The sequence below is a fragment of the Mirounga leonina genome, unplaced genomic scaffold (assembly GCF_011800145.1).
Source record: "Mirounga leonina isolate KUSES-001 unplaced genomic scaffold, KU_Mleo_1.0 Mir_176, whole genome shotgun sequence".
Lineage (NCBI taxonomy): Eukaryota > Metazoa > Chordata > Mammalia > Carnivora > Phocidae > Mirounga > Mirounga leonina.
Genome location: NW_023270454.1, coordinates 17,620,156 through 17,635,201, shown reverse-complemented (window position 1 = coordinate 17,635,201; position 15,046 = coordinate 17,620,156). Strand labels below are relative to the sequence as shown.

Below are 15,046 nucleotides of genomic sequence, written 5' to 3'. Positions count from 1 at the left end.
CAATAGCCAAACTGTGGAAAGAGCGAAGATGTCCGACAGATGAATGTATAACGAAGATGTGGTGTATATATATACATACACACACACAATGGAGTATTAGGCAGCCATCAAAAGGAATGTAATCTTGCCATTTGCAACAACGTGGATGGAACTGGAGGGTATTATGCTGAGCGGAATAAGTCAATCAGAGAAAGACATGTATCATATGATTTCACTGTTATGAGGAATTCTTAATCTCAGGAAACAAACAGGGTTGCTGGAGGGGTGGGGGGTGGGAGGGATGGGGTGGGTATGTGGTATGGTGAGCGCTGTGAATTGTGTAAGACTGTTGAATCACAAATCTGTACCTCTGAAACAAATAATACATTATATGTTAAAAAAAAAAAAAAGGAAGGGAAGAATGAAGGGGGGGAATATCAGAGGGGGAGACAAACCATGAGAGACTATGGACTCTGAGAAAAAACTGAGAGTTCTAGAGGGGAGGGGGGTGGGGGGATGGGTTAGCCTGGTGATGGGTATTAAAGAAGGCACATACTGAATGGAGCAGTGGGTGTTATACACAAACAATGAATCATGGAACACTACATCAAAACTAATGATGTAATGTATGGTGATTGACATAATAAAAAAAAAAAAAAGAAAAAATCTAAAGTCTGTGCAGATCTTGTCCCTATCTCCCACTTACATATCCTTGATTGATTGTGTACTTTTTTCTCTGTGTTCATCAGTGTCTTCAAAACTTACTTTTGGTGCTTTTCAAGATATAAAATAAATGTCTTCCTTCAGAGAGGCATTGGAATGGCTTCTGCCTGGTTCATGGGAGTACTACTTGTTGGGAATCATTTCAAATTATGTTTGAGTTTAAAGTTACCTGGCCCACTCAGATTTTGGTGCTCAAGATACAAAACCACTTAAAGACTGGTTTGTGGTCATGACTTCTTAAAACATTTTTTTTGTCCTTTTATTTTTCTATAGTCCCTGAATTTGGGGTTGCGTTTAGTTCTAGTTCTCCCTTATTATGAAGATGTAAGCTTCTGAAGTCCTACCTTAATGTAGGGTTTCCTACAGGATTCTCCAACTTGGATGGGCACTTGGCCTCATCTTTTACCTCCTTTGCTCCATGAGCTACTATATCGAAGTGTAAGGTGTTGGATACTTTCAGGTGAAAACTACCTTTTTCTCTCCAATATTCACTAATCCCTGGGTTGAGACTTTCTCCTAAGCTTTGGCCTTGTAATTCATCTTCTGACAAATTCTGTATTTTTAGATGTATATTAAACACACACACACACACACGTGATCTTTAAAGATCCATCATCAATGAAGTGATAAAAGGTATTTTTTTAATTTGTGAGGAAAAAACCCTTTATTTAGCATTAAAAAATTTTCAACAGGAAGGTTAATTACAATAGTGTTATTCCTAGGAACAGGAAATCTCTGCTGAATTCTTAATGTATTAATGCTAAATATACTTTTTCCTATTGAATTTATTCTTTTTCACTCTCCAGGTGAAATAAATTAAAAAACCAGTGTGCTAATAGCACAATGTTAGACCTGGAACTAGTCTACTCTGGCCTTTTATGCAAGCGACTTCATTCATTTTACAATTCAAATGTCTTTGCCTGTTAAATGGAGGTAATTCTAAATTTTCCTCATAGCCCTTTCTAGCTGTTAGTTAATCTATAGATGCTTCCACACTTCACTTTGACCACTTATAGTAGACCTTATTAAACAATAATAGCCCTCTTTCCAGTGACACAATCTTTCCATAATAAAAATCCAGAGCCACTCACTACCAGTTGACTGGAGATGGCATAAATCATATTTGTCATCCCTATTCTTATATATATATAAATGACATCTTTTGAAATATGGTTAAACAACTTTTCTACTGCGTTATATCCTTTGTTGCTTTTCTAATAGTTGTGATAGGCTAAGAATTAGAAAATAACTCCCTAAAAGATCATTATCATTTTTCAGGATTGTAGAGAATTAAAGTGCAAAATTCAAATTCTTCCTTGAAAAAAATAATGGAAATCATCAGATAAAACAAAGTATTCTCAGCTCATTGTAAAAGCATTCTATTAATAATAGTGCAAATAAGTAAAAGACAACTGATAGTGTACTTCAGATAGAGAATAAAAATTTAATAGTAATATAAAATAAACATATAAAAATCAAGTAGTTTTGGATGTTAGAAATAATATACATAATAAAGTTAGCCTAGTACTGATGGTGCTGCAAGATAAGATTTTACTGTTCAAATTATAGATAATGCCAACCAGACTGCTATGTACTCCAGTTTCAAAAATTATGCTTTTATTACTAAAAGCATCTGGACTTTAGATATCTCTAATGAAACCATGTAATACCTGGCACATTGCAATTGAAGCTGTGTGACCATCATTTTAATGACCATAATGGAAATAAAAGAGGCAAACATTTCCCCCCCTTTGGAATGCTAGTTACCCAAACTGTCACAGTGTCCAAATAAAAACAATTCCTTTTTCTGTATTGCCCTGGAAGCATATACATGAAAGTTAAAAACAAAAAGGGCAACTTTATGATATATGCTACGTCAATGTTAAAATTCATAAACTGATTTTTCAACATAATATTCCTGATTCTGGTCCTTAAAAAGAAACAATTAACGAACTTTTTAAATACCAGGAAATACAATTTTGTTATTTTTCCATAATCAAAGTTTTCAATGATTTCTAAGACTGACCTCTACAACCTGTTGAAGAGACACACTGAAGAGACAAGAATGTTGAAAAAAGATGGAAAATATAAACTTTAAGGCTAAAAATTCCATCTTCAAAATGTAAAGATTTAAATAGAGCCCTTGACAAGGTTATTTAATACTAAATTGCTGGATACGAAAACATGTAGACAGAAAAAAAGGTCATGCTTAAATACTTAAATGAAAAACCATAGGCAAATCTTTCATAACTTAAGTAATTCTCTCATCTTAAAGACATTTGCTCAAAGTAAAAGTTACCTTACTGCATTAGTAAATCTTTTTCAGAACCATTAAGTCCAGTTCTGGATCAATGTCTCTTATGCTTTGGTTGGATAATTTAATAAAGCATATATTCTGTAGGAGGTTACTATAGAACTCAAGGAACAAAATAAAATAGGTAAAATACTAGAATCTTAATTGAAAAATGGCATGTTTCTCCATCTTTTTCATGCAATCAGCATGCCCATCTTAAATCTGATATTTGTAGAAAATTGCTACATTTCCCCCTGCAGCTTGTTTTTCTGATGAGCCAAATATAAATGTTTTCATACAGTTGAGAATTAAAGAATGTTCTGATGATTATTCATCATTATCTGTGAAAAAGAAAAAAAAATTAGTTCACTTCATTGCAAATCAAACTGTATCTAAAAAACTAATTCTTTTTTACGGTAAAGGAAAAGAGCTTTAATGTAGTTTTAAGTCTAGTTTTTATTTAAGATCACTTAATATTATTCAATATCACATACTCGGTGTAAAATATTCAAACAGTACAATGAAGAATAAAGTGGGAAACAAAAATCATCTATAAGCCAAAGACGGCCAATGTCGAATAATTCTATGCAAATAACAAATTTTGAAAAAACTTTCAAAATCTTTTTAATTGCATATTTCCTCCTTAATGCATATAATGGATGGAAGAATAGATAAATAAGTGATAAAGCAAGATTATAAAATATTAGTGGCAGAATCTAGGTGCTGGGTATATGGGTGATAAATGTAAAGTTCTTTCAACTTTTATATATGATGAAAATTTTACAATATGTTGAGAAAGAATGAATCATGGATATGCTCCATGTCAGTTTCAGTGGCTGCACAGTATTTTTTATTTTACAGATAAGGCATAATTAAATTAACCATTTCTACTTATGTTGGTTGCTTCCAATTTTTCTTTATTCTAAAAAAACATAGTCGAATGAATTAAACAGACTACTTGATTTAATCTTACACAGCAATCACAATCTTCCACACTCGAGCAAAAATGATCTTTCATTAAAATCCAGTTGGTTGTACCAGCTTGCATTCTCACCAACAGTGTAAGAGGGTTTCCCTTTCTCTACAACCTCTCCAACATTTGTTGTTTCTTGCCTTGTCAATTTTTGCCATTCTAACTGGTGTAAGGTGGTATCTCAATGTGGTTTTGATTTGAATTTCCCTGATGGCTAAGGACGATGAACATTTTTTCATGTGACTGTTAGCCATTTGTAGGGCCTCCATGGAGAAATGTCTGTTCATGTCTTCTGCCCATTTTTTGACCTGATTATTTGTTTTTTGGGTGTTGAGTTTGAGAAGTTCTTTATAGATCTTGGAAATCAGTGCTTTGTAGTGTCATTGGCAAATATCTTGTCCCATTCTGTGGGTTGCCTCTTTGTTGACGGTTTCCTTTGCTCTGCAGAAGCTTTTTATCTTGATGAAGTCCCAAAAGTTCATTTTTGCTTTTGTTTCACTAGCCTTTGGAGATGTATCTTGAAAGAAGTTCCTGCTGCCAATGTCAAAGAGTTTACTGTCTATGTTCTCCTCTAGCATTTGGATGGATTCCTGTCTCACATTGAGGTCTTTCATCCATTTTGAGTTTATCTTTGTGTATGGTGTTAGAGAATGGTCGAGTTTCATTCTTCTGTATATAGCTGTCCAATTTTCCCAGCACCATTTATTGAATAGACTGTCTTTTTCCCATTGCATATTTTTTCCTGCTTTGTCGAAGATTATTTGACCATAGAGTTGAGGGTCCATATCTGGGCTCTCTTCTGTTCCATTGGTCTCAAAATGTTTCAAATAGAAAAGTACAGAGAGCAAACTAATGAACACACATGTACCCAGTACTGAGAATTAATAAAAGTTAATTTTGGGTCATATTGATTTGGGTTATTTTTTAAGAAAAACATATTATAGATAGAAAGTATCCTTTTCCAATCTTGTTGTCTTTTCTTCTTGCCCAAGGGCATTATCAATATCCTAAACTGATGTGCATCTTTTTCTTTTCATGTTTTTTTTTTTTTACTTTTATTGCATATATGCACACCTAAATAATACTGATTTTAAGCATTATATAAACGGTTCTCTGTCCTACTTATTCCATTCATCATATTTGTGGGGCTTATTCATACTGATAGATGAAAATTTAGTTCATTTGTTTTAGCTGCTGTAGAGAACTTCATTACATAAACACAGTACAATAAAATAAATGTGGAAGGAAGGTCTACAGGTGTGGACTGCCAAGACTGATATTCTACACGAGGACTTGGTGGCCTTCGCCATTCTACCTTGACCACAGTTATAATCCTTTCCCTTGTGGAGGAATTTTTGAGGAATAATGTAAAAAAATTTACACATTTTACTAGTTGTATTTGACTTCTGACTCTGGACAGTACTTAGCTATGGACTAAATGGTATTAATTTTCCTAATAGCTGCAGTTGTAGATGCTTACCAAACCTATATTCTAACAGTATCAGGCAGCTGAAGAAAGGGGGCCATCTGATGACTCAGATCATTTTTAGTAAAATAAAACAGAAATGTATTTCAGATAATTTTCTTTTTAACATTTCTTAATGACATTGATAGCACTTTTGGGTGAGCTAGATATAATTTACCTACATATGGTGTGTAAGTACCATATGTAGATCACATGGTTTAATTATTATCTCCTAATGTGGCCTAAAAGAACAATCTATAAGACAACTAGATCTAGGGTCTAAGTATTTCCAGTAAGAATGACTTTGAAATAGCTATTCTAAATCCAATCACTGTCCAACATTTAACTGTTTTAGGATTAACAATACAAAAAGCAATTTATTCATATAGTTCCATATACATTTTACAACCAGCTTAGTGATTTATATATTAATATATATAATTTTTGCATATTAGTAAGTTGCAATGTTTTAGGGGCTTCAGTGAGATATTTTTAAAAAGGTTTCCAAGGGAAGCATTTGACTAACTGCTTTATACTTTTTCTAGGCTAAAGGAAATACTGATAGGCTTTATGATACAGAACTTCAGGGTCCTCATTCCCTTTTGTGTGATATGAAATTCTGATATTGTTTCTTTTTTTAGATTGAAGACTAACAGATACACAATATTGTATTAGTATCAAGTGTACAATATATTAATTTGATATTTATATACACTACAAAATGGTGACAAGGTCTAGTTATCATCTGTCACTGTACAAAGCTGTTACAATATTATTAACTATATTCCCTATGCTGTACATTATATCCCTTGTCTTCTTTTATAACTGAAGACTGTACCTCTTAATCCCTTCACTTATTCCATCCATCCCCATCTTCCCTCCACTTTGGCAACCACCAGTTTGTTCTCTGTATCTGAGTCTGTTTTTGTTACTGTCCTGTTTCTTTTGCTTTTTGGGTTCCACATGTAAGTAAAGTCATATATTTCTCTGATTTATTTCCTGTAGCATAATACTCTATAGGTCTATCCATGTTGTTGCAAATGGCAAGAATTCACTCTTTCTGTTGGTTGAGTAATATTCCATTGTGTATATTTGCCACATCTTTATCCATTTATCTATCTATGGACATTTGGGTTGCTTCCATATTTGGGCTACTGTAAATATTACTGCAATGAACATATGAGTGCATATGTCTTTTTGAATTAGTATTTTTTTTTTAAGTAATCTCTACACCCAACATGGAGCTTGAACCCATAACCCAGAGATCAAGAGTCGTATGCTCTACCAACTGAGCCAGCCAGGCGCCCCACTGATTTAGTATTTTCATTTTCTTTGGATAATTACCTAGAAATGGAATTGATGGATTGGATGGCAGTTAATTTTTTAATATTTTGAGGAACCTCCATACTGTTTTCCATAATGGCTGCACCAATTTACATTCCCACCAAGAGTTCCCTTTTCTCTACCTCCTTGTCAACACTTGCTATTTCGTCTCTTTCATAATAGCCATTCTGACAGGTTTAAGGTGGTATCTCTTTGTGGTTTTGACTTGTATTTCCCTGATGGTGAGTGATGTGGAGCATCTTTACATGTGCCTGTTGGCTATCTTTATGTCTTCTTTGGAAAAGTTGCTGTTCAGGTCCTCAGTCTTTTTTTAATTGATTTTTTTTTCAATATTGAATTTTATGAGTTCTTTATATATTTCAAATGTTAATCACTTATTGAACATGTCCTTTTTGAATATCGTCTCCCATTCAGGAGGTTGCCTTTTCATTTTGTTGATGGGTTCCTTTGCTGTGCAAAAGCTTTTTAGTTTGATGTGGTACCCCTTGTATATTTTTGCTTTTGTTGTCCTTGTCAGAGGAGACAGATCCAAAAAAGTACTGCTAAGACCAGTGTCAAAGAGCTTACTGCCTATGTTTTATTCTCAGAGCTTTATGGCTTCAAGTATTATTTTAAGTCTTTAATCCATTTTAAGTATATTTTAATATATGGTGAAAGAAAGTGGTCCAGTCTCATTCTTGTATTACATGTAGCTCTCCAGTTTTCCCAACATCACTTAGTGAAGAGACTGTCTTTTCCCCGTAATTTCTTGCCTCCTTTGTTGTAGGTTAATTGAACATATAAGCATATAAGCATGGGTTTATTTCTGCGCTCTCTATTCTGTTCCATTGATAATATGTGTCTGTTTTTGTGCTAGTTTTGATTACTACAGCTCTGCAGGATAGTTTAAAATCAGGGAGTGTGATACCTCTTCGTTCTTCTTTCCCAAGACTGCTTTGGCTATTCAAGGTCTTTTGTGATTGCATATAAATTTTAGGATTATTTTGATAGGGATTGCACTGAATCTGTAGACTGCTTTGGGTAATATGGGTATTTTAACATTTTTTTTTAAGATTTTATTTATTTATTTGACAGAGACACAGCGAGAGGGAACACAAGCAGGGGGAGTGAGAGAGGGAGAAGCAGGCTTCCTGCAGAGCAGGGAGCCCGATATGGGGGCTCGATATCAGGACCCTGGGACCCTGACCTGAGCCGAAGGCAGATGCTTAACCGACTGAGCCACCCAGGTGCCCCTGAATATTTTAACATATTAATTCTTCCAACTGATTTTTGAACAGTATATCTTTCCATTTATTTGTGCCATCTTCAATTTTTTTAATCAATGTCTTATTTATTTCAGAGTATAGGTCTTTCACCTCCTTGGTTAAATTTAGTCCTAGGTATTTTACTCTTTTTGATACAATTATAATTGGGATTGTTTTCTTAATTTCTCTTTCTGCTAGTTTGTTATTAGTGCATAGAAACACAACATCTTCAATTTCTTTCATAAGTGTTTTACAGTTTTTCAGAGTACAGATCTTTCACCTCTTTGGTTAAGTTTATTCCTAGGTATCATATGTTTTTTGGTGCAATTTTAAATGGGACTGATTCCTTGATTTCTCTTTCTGCTGCTTTATTATTGGTGTATAGAAATGCAACAGATTTCTGTATGTTGATTTTGTATCCTGAAATTTTACTGAATTCGTGTATTGGTTCTAGCAATTTTTTGGTGGAATCTTTTGGGTTTTCTACATAGAGTATCATGTCATCTGCAAATAGTGAAAGTTTGACTTCCTTGCCAGTTTGGATGCCTTTTATTTCTTTTTGTTGTCTGAATGCTGAGGCTAGGACTTCCAGTAATATTACTCAGCCATAAAAAAAAAAAAAAGAAAAAAATCTTGGCATTTGCAACAACGTGGATGGAGCTAGAGTGTATTATGCTAAGTGAAATAAGTCAGTCAGAGAAAGACAAATACCATATGATTTTACTCACTGGAGGAATTTAAGAAATGAAACAGATGAACATAGGGGGAGAAAAAGGCAAACCATAAAACATACTCTTAACTACAAAGAACAAACTGAGGGTTGCTGGTGGGGAGGTGGGTGGCTGGATAGATTAAATGGGTGATGAGTATTAAGGAACGCACTTGTGATGAGCAGTGTTATATGTAAGTGATGAATCACTAAATTCTACTCCCGAAACCATTAATACACTGTATGTTCTAACTAGGATTTAAATAAAAACTTGAAACTAAAAGAAACAGAGGAACACAACAGATTTCTGTACATTGATTTTGTATTTCGCAACTTTCCTGAATTCATTTATTATTTCTAATAGTTTTTGGGTGGAGGCTTTAAAGTTCTCCCCATATAGTATCCTTTCATCTGGGAAAAGTAACAGTTTTACTTCTTTCTTTCTAATTTGGATGCATTTCCTTTTCTTGTCCAACTGCTGTGGCTAGGATTTCCAATACTACATTGAATAAAAACGCTGAAAGTGGGTGTTTTGTTCCTCATCTTAGAGGAAAAGCTTTTAACTTTTTCACCACTAAGTATGATGCTTACTGTGGGTTTATCATATATGGCCTTTATTATATTGGGGTACCTTCCCTCTATATCCATTTTGTTGAGAGTTTATATTATAAATGGATACTGAATTTTCAAGTGCTTTTACTGCATCTACTGAGATGATCATGCCTTTTACACTGTGTTTTGTTAATGTGTATCACATTGATTGATTGGTGAATACTGTATCATCCTTCCATCCCCAGAATAAATCCCACTTGATCATGGCATATGATCCTTTTAATGTATTGTTGAATTAATTTGCTAATATTTTGTTAAGGATTTGCATCTATGTTCACCAGGGATATTTGCCTATAATTTTCTTTCTTTCCTTCCTTCCTTCCTTTCTTTTTCTTCTTTCTTTCTTTCTTTTTTTTTTTTTTTTGTAGTGTCTTTTTCTGATTAAAGTCTCAGGGTAATGCTGCCCTCATAGAAAGAGCTTGGAAGCATTCTTTCCTCTTCAATAATCTGGAATAGCTTAAGAATAATAGATACTAACTTTTAAAAAATGTTTGGTAGAATTACCTGTGAATCTGTCTGGTCCTGGACTTTATTTGTTGGGAGGTTTTGTTTGTTTTGTTTTTACTGCTTCAATTTTATTACTGGTAATCAGTCTGTTCAAATTTTTGATTTCTTCCCAATTCAGTTTTAGAAGACTATTTGTTCTAGGAACCTATCCATTTCTTCTAGGTTTTCTATTTGTTGGGTGTATAGCTGTTTGTAGTAGTCTTTTATGATCCTTTGTATGTCTGTGGTATTGGTTACAATATTTCTCTTTCATTTCTGATTTTATTTGGGCCCTCTTTTTTTCTTAGAGTTTTGCTAAAGATTTATCAATTTTACCTTTCAAATAGCCAACTTTTAGTTTCATTAATCTTTTCCACTCTTTGTTTAGTCTCTATTTTATTTCCTCTCTGATCTTTATTATTTCTTTCCTCTACTAACTATGGGCTTTGTTTGTTCTTTTTCTAATTCCTTGAGGTGTAAGGTTAGATTGTTTATTTAAGCTTTTTCTGGTTTCTTGAAATGGACATGTATTGCTATAACCTTCCTTCTTATAATTGTTTTTGCTGCGTCCCATAGATTTTGGAGCATTGTGTTTTCATTTTCATTTGTCTCAAGGTATTTTCTGATTTCCTCTATCATCTGATCCATTGGTTGTTTAGTAGCATGTTGGACTCTCCACATGTTTGTTTTTTTCCAGTTTCCTTCTTGTAGTTGGTTTCTAGTTTCATACCATTGTGGTCACAAAAGATTTTTGATATGATTTCAATCTTCTTAAGTTTACTGAGGCTTTTTTGTGGTCTAACATATGATCTTTTCTTGAGAAGAATATTCTGTTTTGGGGTGGAATGTTCTGTACATATCTATGAAGTCCATCTGGTCTAGTATGTTGTTCAACAGTCAATATTTCCTTATTAATTTTCTGTCTGGATGATCTACCCATTGATGTAAGTGGGGTGTTAAAGTCGCTACTATTATTGTATTGCTGCCAATTTCTCCCTTTGCATGTTAATATTTGCATTCTGTATTTAGGTGCTTTATGCTAGGTGCATAAATATTTATAAGTGTTATACCTTCTCGTTGGATGGATCCCTTTATCCCTTGTCTCTTCTTATAGTCTTTTTTTTTTAAGGTCTATTTAATTTGATAAGTACTGCTTTTCTTGTCATTTCTGTTTGCATGTAGTATCTTTTTCTTTTTTTTAAAGATTTATTTATTTATTTATTTGAGACAGAGAGAATGAGAGAGAGAGAGAGCACATGAGAGGGGGGAGGGTCAGAGGGAGAAGCAGGCTCCCCGCCGGGCAGGGAGCCCAATGCGGGACTCGATCCAGGGACTCCAGGATCATGACCTGAGCCGAAGGCAGTCGCTTAACCAACTGAGCCACCCAGGCGCCCCTGTAGTATCTTTTTCTATGCCTTCACTTTCAGTCTGTGTGTGTCTTAAGATCTGATGTGAGTCTCTGGTAGATAGCATACAGATAGGACTTTTTTTTTTAAATATACATTTAGCCGCCCTATGTCTTTTGAGTGAAGCATTTAGTCTACTTACTTACAGGTATATATTGTCATTTTGTTGCTTTCTTGTTGTTTCTGTAGTTCTTCTCTATTCATTTCTTCTTTTCTTGCTCCCTTATGATTTACTAATTTTCTTTAGAGTTAAATTTGATCTTTCTCTTTATTTTTTGTGTATGTATTACAGGTTTTTGGTTTGTGGTTACTGTGAGGTTCATATATAATAACTTATGTATATGCCAGTCTATTTTAAATTGGTGGGTATTTAATTTTGAATACATTATAAAAGCACTACATTTCCCCCCCCCACATCATGTTTAAGTTTTTGATGTCATACTTTTTTTTACATTTTTTTGTTTAGTGTATCCCATCAGTAGTTATTGTACATTTAGTTGATTTTATTACTTCTGTCTTTAACCCTCATACTAGCTCTGTAAGTCACTGACTATCTGTCCTATATGTTTGCCTCTACCGGTGTGATTTTTTTTAATATAATTTTTTATTCCTAGTTATGGCCTGCCTTTTCTTTTCTTTGTAAAGCTGACTTAGTAGTGATGAATTCTTGTAACTTTTGCTTGTCTGGGAAACTGTATCTCCCCTTCAATTCTGAATATTAACCTTGTCTGGTAGAATATTCTTGGTTGTTAGTTTTGTTTTTGTTTTTTTTCTTTCAGCACTTTGAATATATCATGCAATTCTCTTCTGGCCTGAATAATTTCTGATAGTCCATGAGGGTTCAGCTGATAGTCTATAAGGGTTCCCTTATTTTCTTATTTTCTCTTGCCGCTTTAAAGATTTTATCTTTCATTTTTGACATTTTAATTATTATGTATCTTAGTGTGGCTCTCTTTGGGATCATCTTGTTTGTGACCCTCTGTGCTTCCCGGACCTAGATGTGTTTCCTTTCCCCAGGCTAGGGATGTTTTCAGCTAGTCTTTCGTTCTTTCTTTTTTAAAAAATATTTTATTTATTTGTCAGAGAGAGAGAGTGTGAGTGCACAAGCAGGGGGGAGTGGCAGGCAGAGGGAGAAGCAGGCTCCCTGCTGAGCAAGAAGCCCAATGCAGAACTTGAACCCAGGACCCTGAGATCATGACCTGAGCCGAAGGCAGACGTTAACCAACTGAGCCACCCAGGCATCCCAGCTATTATTTCTTCAAATAAATTTTCTGACCCTTTCTCTCTTCTCCTTCTGAGTCCCCTATAATGTAAATGTTAGTATGCTTGATGTTGTTCCATAGGTCCCTTAAACTATCCTGATTTTTTTTCTTTCTGCTGTTCAGTTTGAGTGATTTCTAATATCCTGTCTTACAGTTCACTGATCTGAGTATCATCTAATCTGCTATTTATTCTCTCTAGTGTTTTTCATTTTGTTAATGTATTCTTCCTCTCTGATTGCTACTTTCTTTTATTTTCTATCTCTTTTTTGAAATTCTCATTGTGTTCATCCACTCTTCCCCTGAGTTCAGTCAGCACTTTTATGACTATTATGCTGTACTCTTTATCAGGTAAACTGCTTATCTTCATTTTTTTCAGTTCTTTTTCTGAGGTTTTGTCTTTCTCTTTTGTTGGGACATATTCCTCCATCTCCTATTTTGCCTAACTCTTGCATCTTTTCTGTGTATTAGGTGGTTCAGGTACATTTCTTGGTCTGAAGGAAGACTTCATGTAGGACATGTCCTATATAGCCCAGAAGCACAACACAATCCCCCCTACCCCTTGCCACCAGAGCCAGGTGCTCCAAAGAGCACCTGTGTGGGCTGCATGTATCCTCCTGTTGTGGTGGAACCTTGACTGCTGTGGATACACTGGTGGGAGGGGGCTGTCTCTAGCCCAGATAGCAATGAGGCCCAGCCAAGGTGCAGGGTTGTACAGAGCTCTGACTGGTGCATGTCCCCTGGCATTAGCTGTCTACAGGTAGAATTCCATAATGGCTCCTGCCAGTGCCAGGATCAGCATGACAGAACAAGGTAGTAAACATGACTGCTGCCAGTGTCTCTGTCCCTGGGAAGAATCCAGCAGTTGCAGCAGTTGCTCTAAGATGAGTAAGTGTTCTCCTTCACATATGGTTTATGTGCTTTTTAATCTGGTGTTCTGTGCTGGTTTCTGGGTTGAATGAGTTTGGATTCAAGACCTTTAAGTGTGGGTATTCCTTTCTCTATAGATCTATGTCAATTTCCAAAGCCAGGTGTTTTGGGGACTTGTCTCTCCTCTGTAGGATCTCAGGGCTGGGGTGCCTGATATGGAGCTCAAATCAATCATTCCTCAGGAAAAAGTTCTATACCTTTGAGACCCCTCCTGACCATGGAGTGCTGCACCAGGGGTGTGGGTTTTTTCTGTAGTGAGATCATATCTCTGCCTCTTCTACCCATCTCAGTGCTGTCCCTTGTTGTGGAGGCTTCATCCATCCACTTTCTAGGACCCCTTCAGGAGGAATTATTCTATATGTAGTTGTGGATTTGTTGTGCGTGTGGAAGGAGGTAAGCTTAGGATCTTCCTAAGCTGCCATGTTGAACCCTCTCCCAGTATCACTTCTTGAGGAGTGTATAAGCCTTGCCTGATTTTTGGTGCTTTGTAGGAGAGATAGACTTCTATGTAGGCATGTATCCTTTTGAAGCCACTCAACTACCCAAAAAACATGTCAATTCTACCTTGTGGCTCAGTAAACTGCTACAGTTCTCAGCTTAAGGAGCAATACCAAATAAAGGTTTTCCAAATATTTGTCAAGCAAAGTTGAACCCTAAGCACACTGTTGCTTACTTACAAAAAGCAGTATTGAAACGATACTTATGGAGAATTGCCCGAAGGTTAAACAGTATGAATACAAATAAAACTAGTTTGGTATTCTTCACAGATTAACTTAATTGTGGAGTCATTCTCTGGTTTCATGTCATTAAACTACACAATATCATATTATGAGAAAGAGGCCCCTGAAATCCAAATATTGTAAAAATTACTGAAGATAATTTTTAGTCCATTATATAGCGCTGTTTTATAAAACAGGGTCCAAGATCTCAATAAAATCAGAAATATTCAAGTTCCAGATAATGTTTAAATTATTTATTTTATTTTATTTTTTTATTTTTTGACAGAGAGAGGGAACACAAGCAGGGGGAGTGGGAGAGGGAGAAGCAGGCTCCCCGCCAAGCAGGGAGCCCGATGCGGGGCTTGATCCCAGGACCCTGGGATCATGACCCAAGCCGAAGGCAGATGCTTAATGACTGAGCCACCCATGCGCCCTGATAATGTTTAAATTTTATATATTAATTTTGAAAACAAAAATAGTATTTCAATATTCAGAGGAAAAACATCTGTTTTACAGTAGTGATTCTCAACTGACATATATTTTGAAAGACTAAGACTTGAGTTTTTCACTAAGGCCTATGGACTTAAGATTCTTGGGAGTCTAAAAAAAATTTCCCCTTTAAAGAAATCCACATGTAATTAAAATTTGAGGAACACTGTATGATTGTGCCCTCTTTTTAAGAATCATGGGCAAATTGTTCCTTTGTTTTAATACCAAAAACAGCTGTTTTCTGAGTGAGATGTTTTGTCTTGAGAACAGTGACCCATGTAATTAATTAGGTTTCCTGCTCTGCTAGAAAGATAAGCACCAAATTTATGACCTATTCTCACAAAATGTAGAGACCCTTTGAACATTAACTTTGTATTCTCACCTCATTCTTGGCTTAATAATCATTGCTTAGGCT

At 35.1% G+C, this 15,046-nt stretch overlaps 1 protein-coding gene across 2 annotated transcripts in view; it reads right to left on the bottom strand.

The window, feature by feature from the left end:
- NEK1 (NIMA related kinase 1) overlaps positions 1-15,046 on the bottom strand; it is a 274,969-nt gene that overhangs the window by 46,312 nt on the left and 213,611 nt on the right. The window contains exon 36 of one of the 2 annotated variants that reach the window (XM_035022723.1): positions 1,341-3,336. The exons of the other annotated variant lie outside the window; for it this stretch is intronic. Coding sequence (XP_034878614.1) covers positions 3,323-3,336 — 14 coding nt within the window. The 3' untranslated portion in view covers positions 1,341-3,322. Of the gene's footprint in view, positions 1-1,340; positions 3,337-15,046 lie in introns of those variants that run through there. 2 annotated transcript variants of the gene reach the window in all.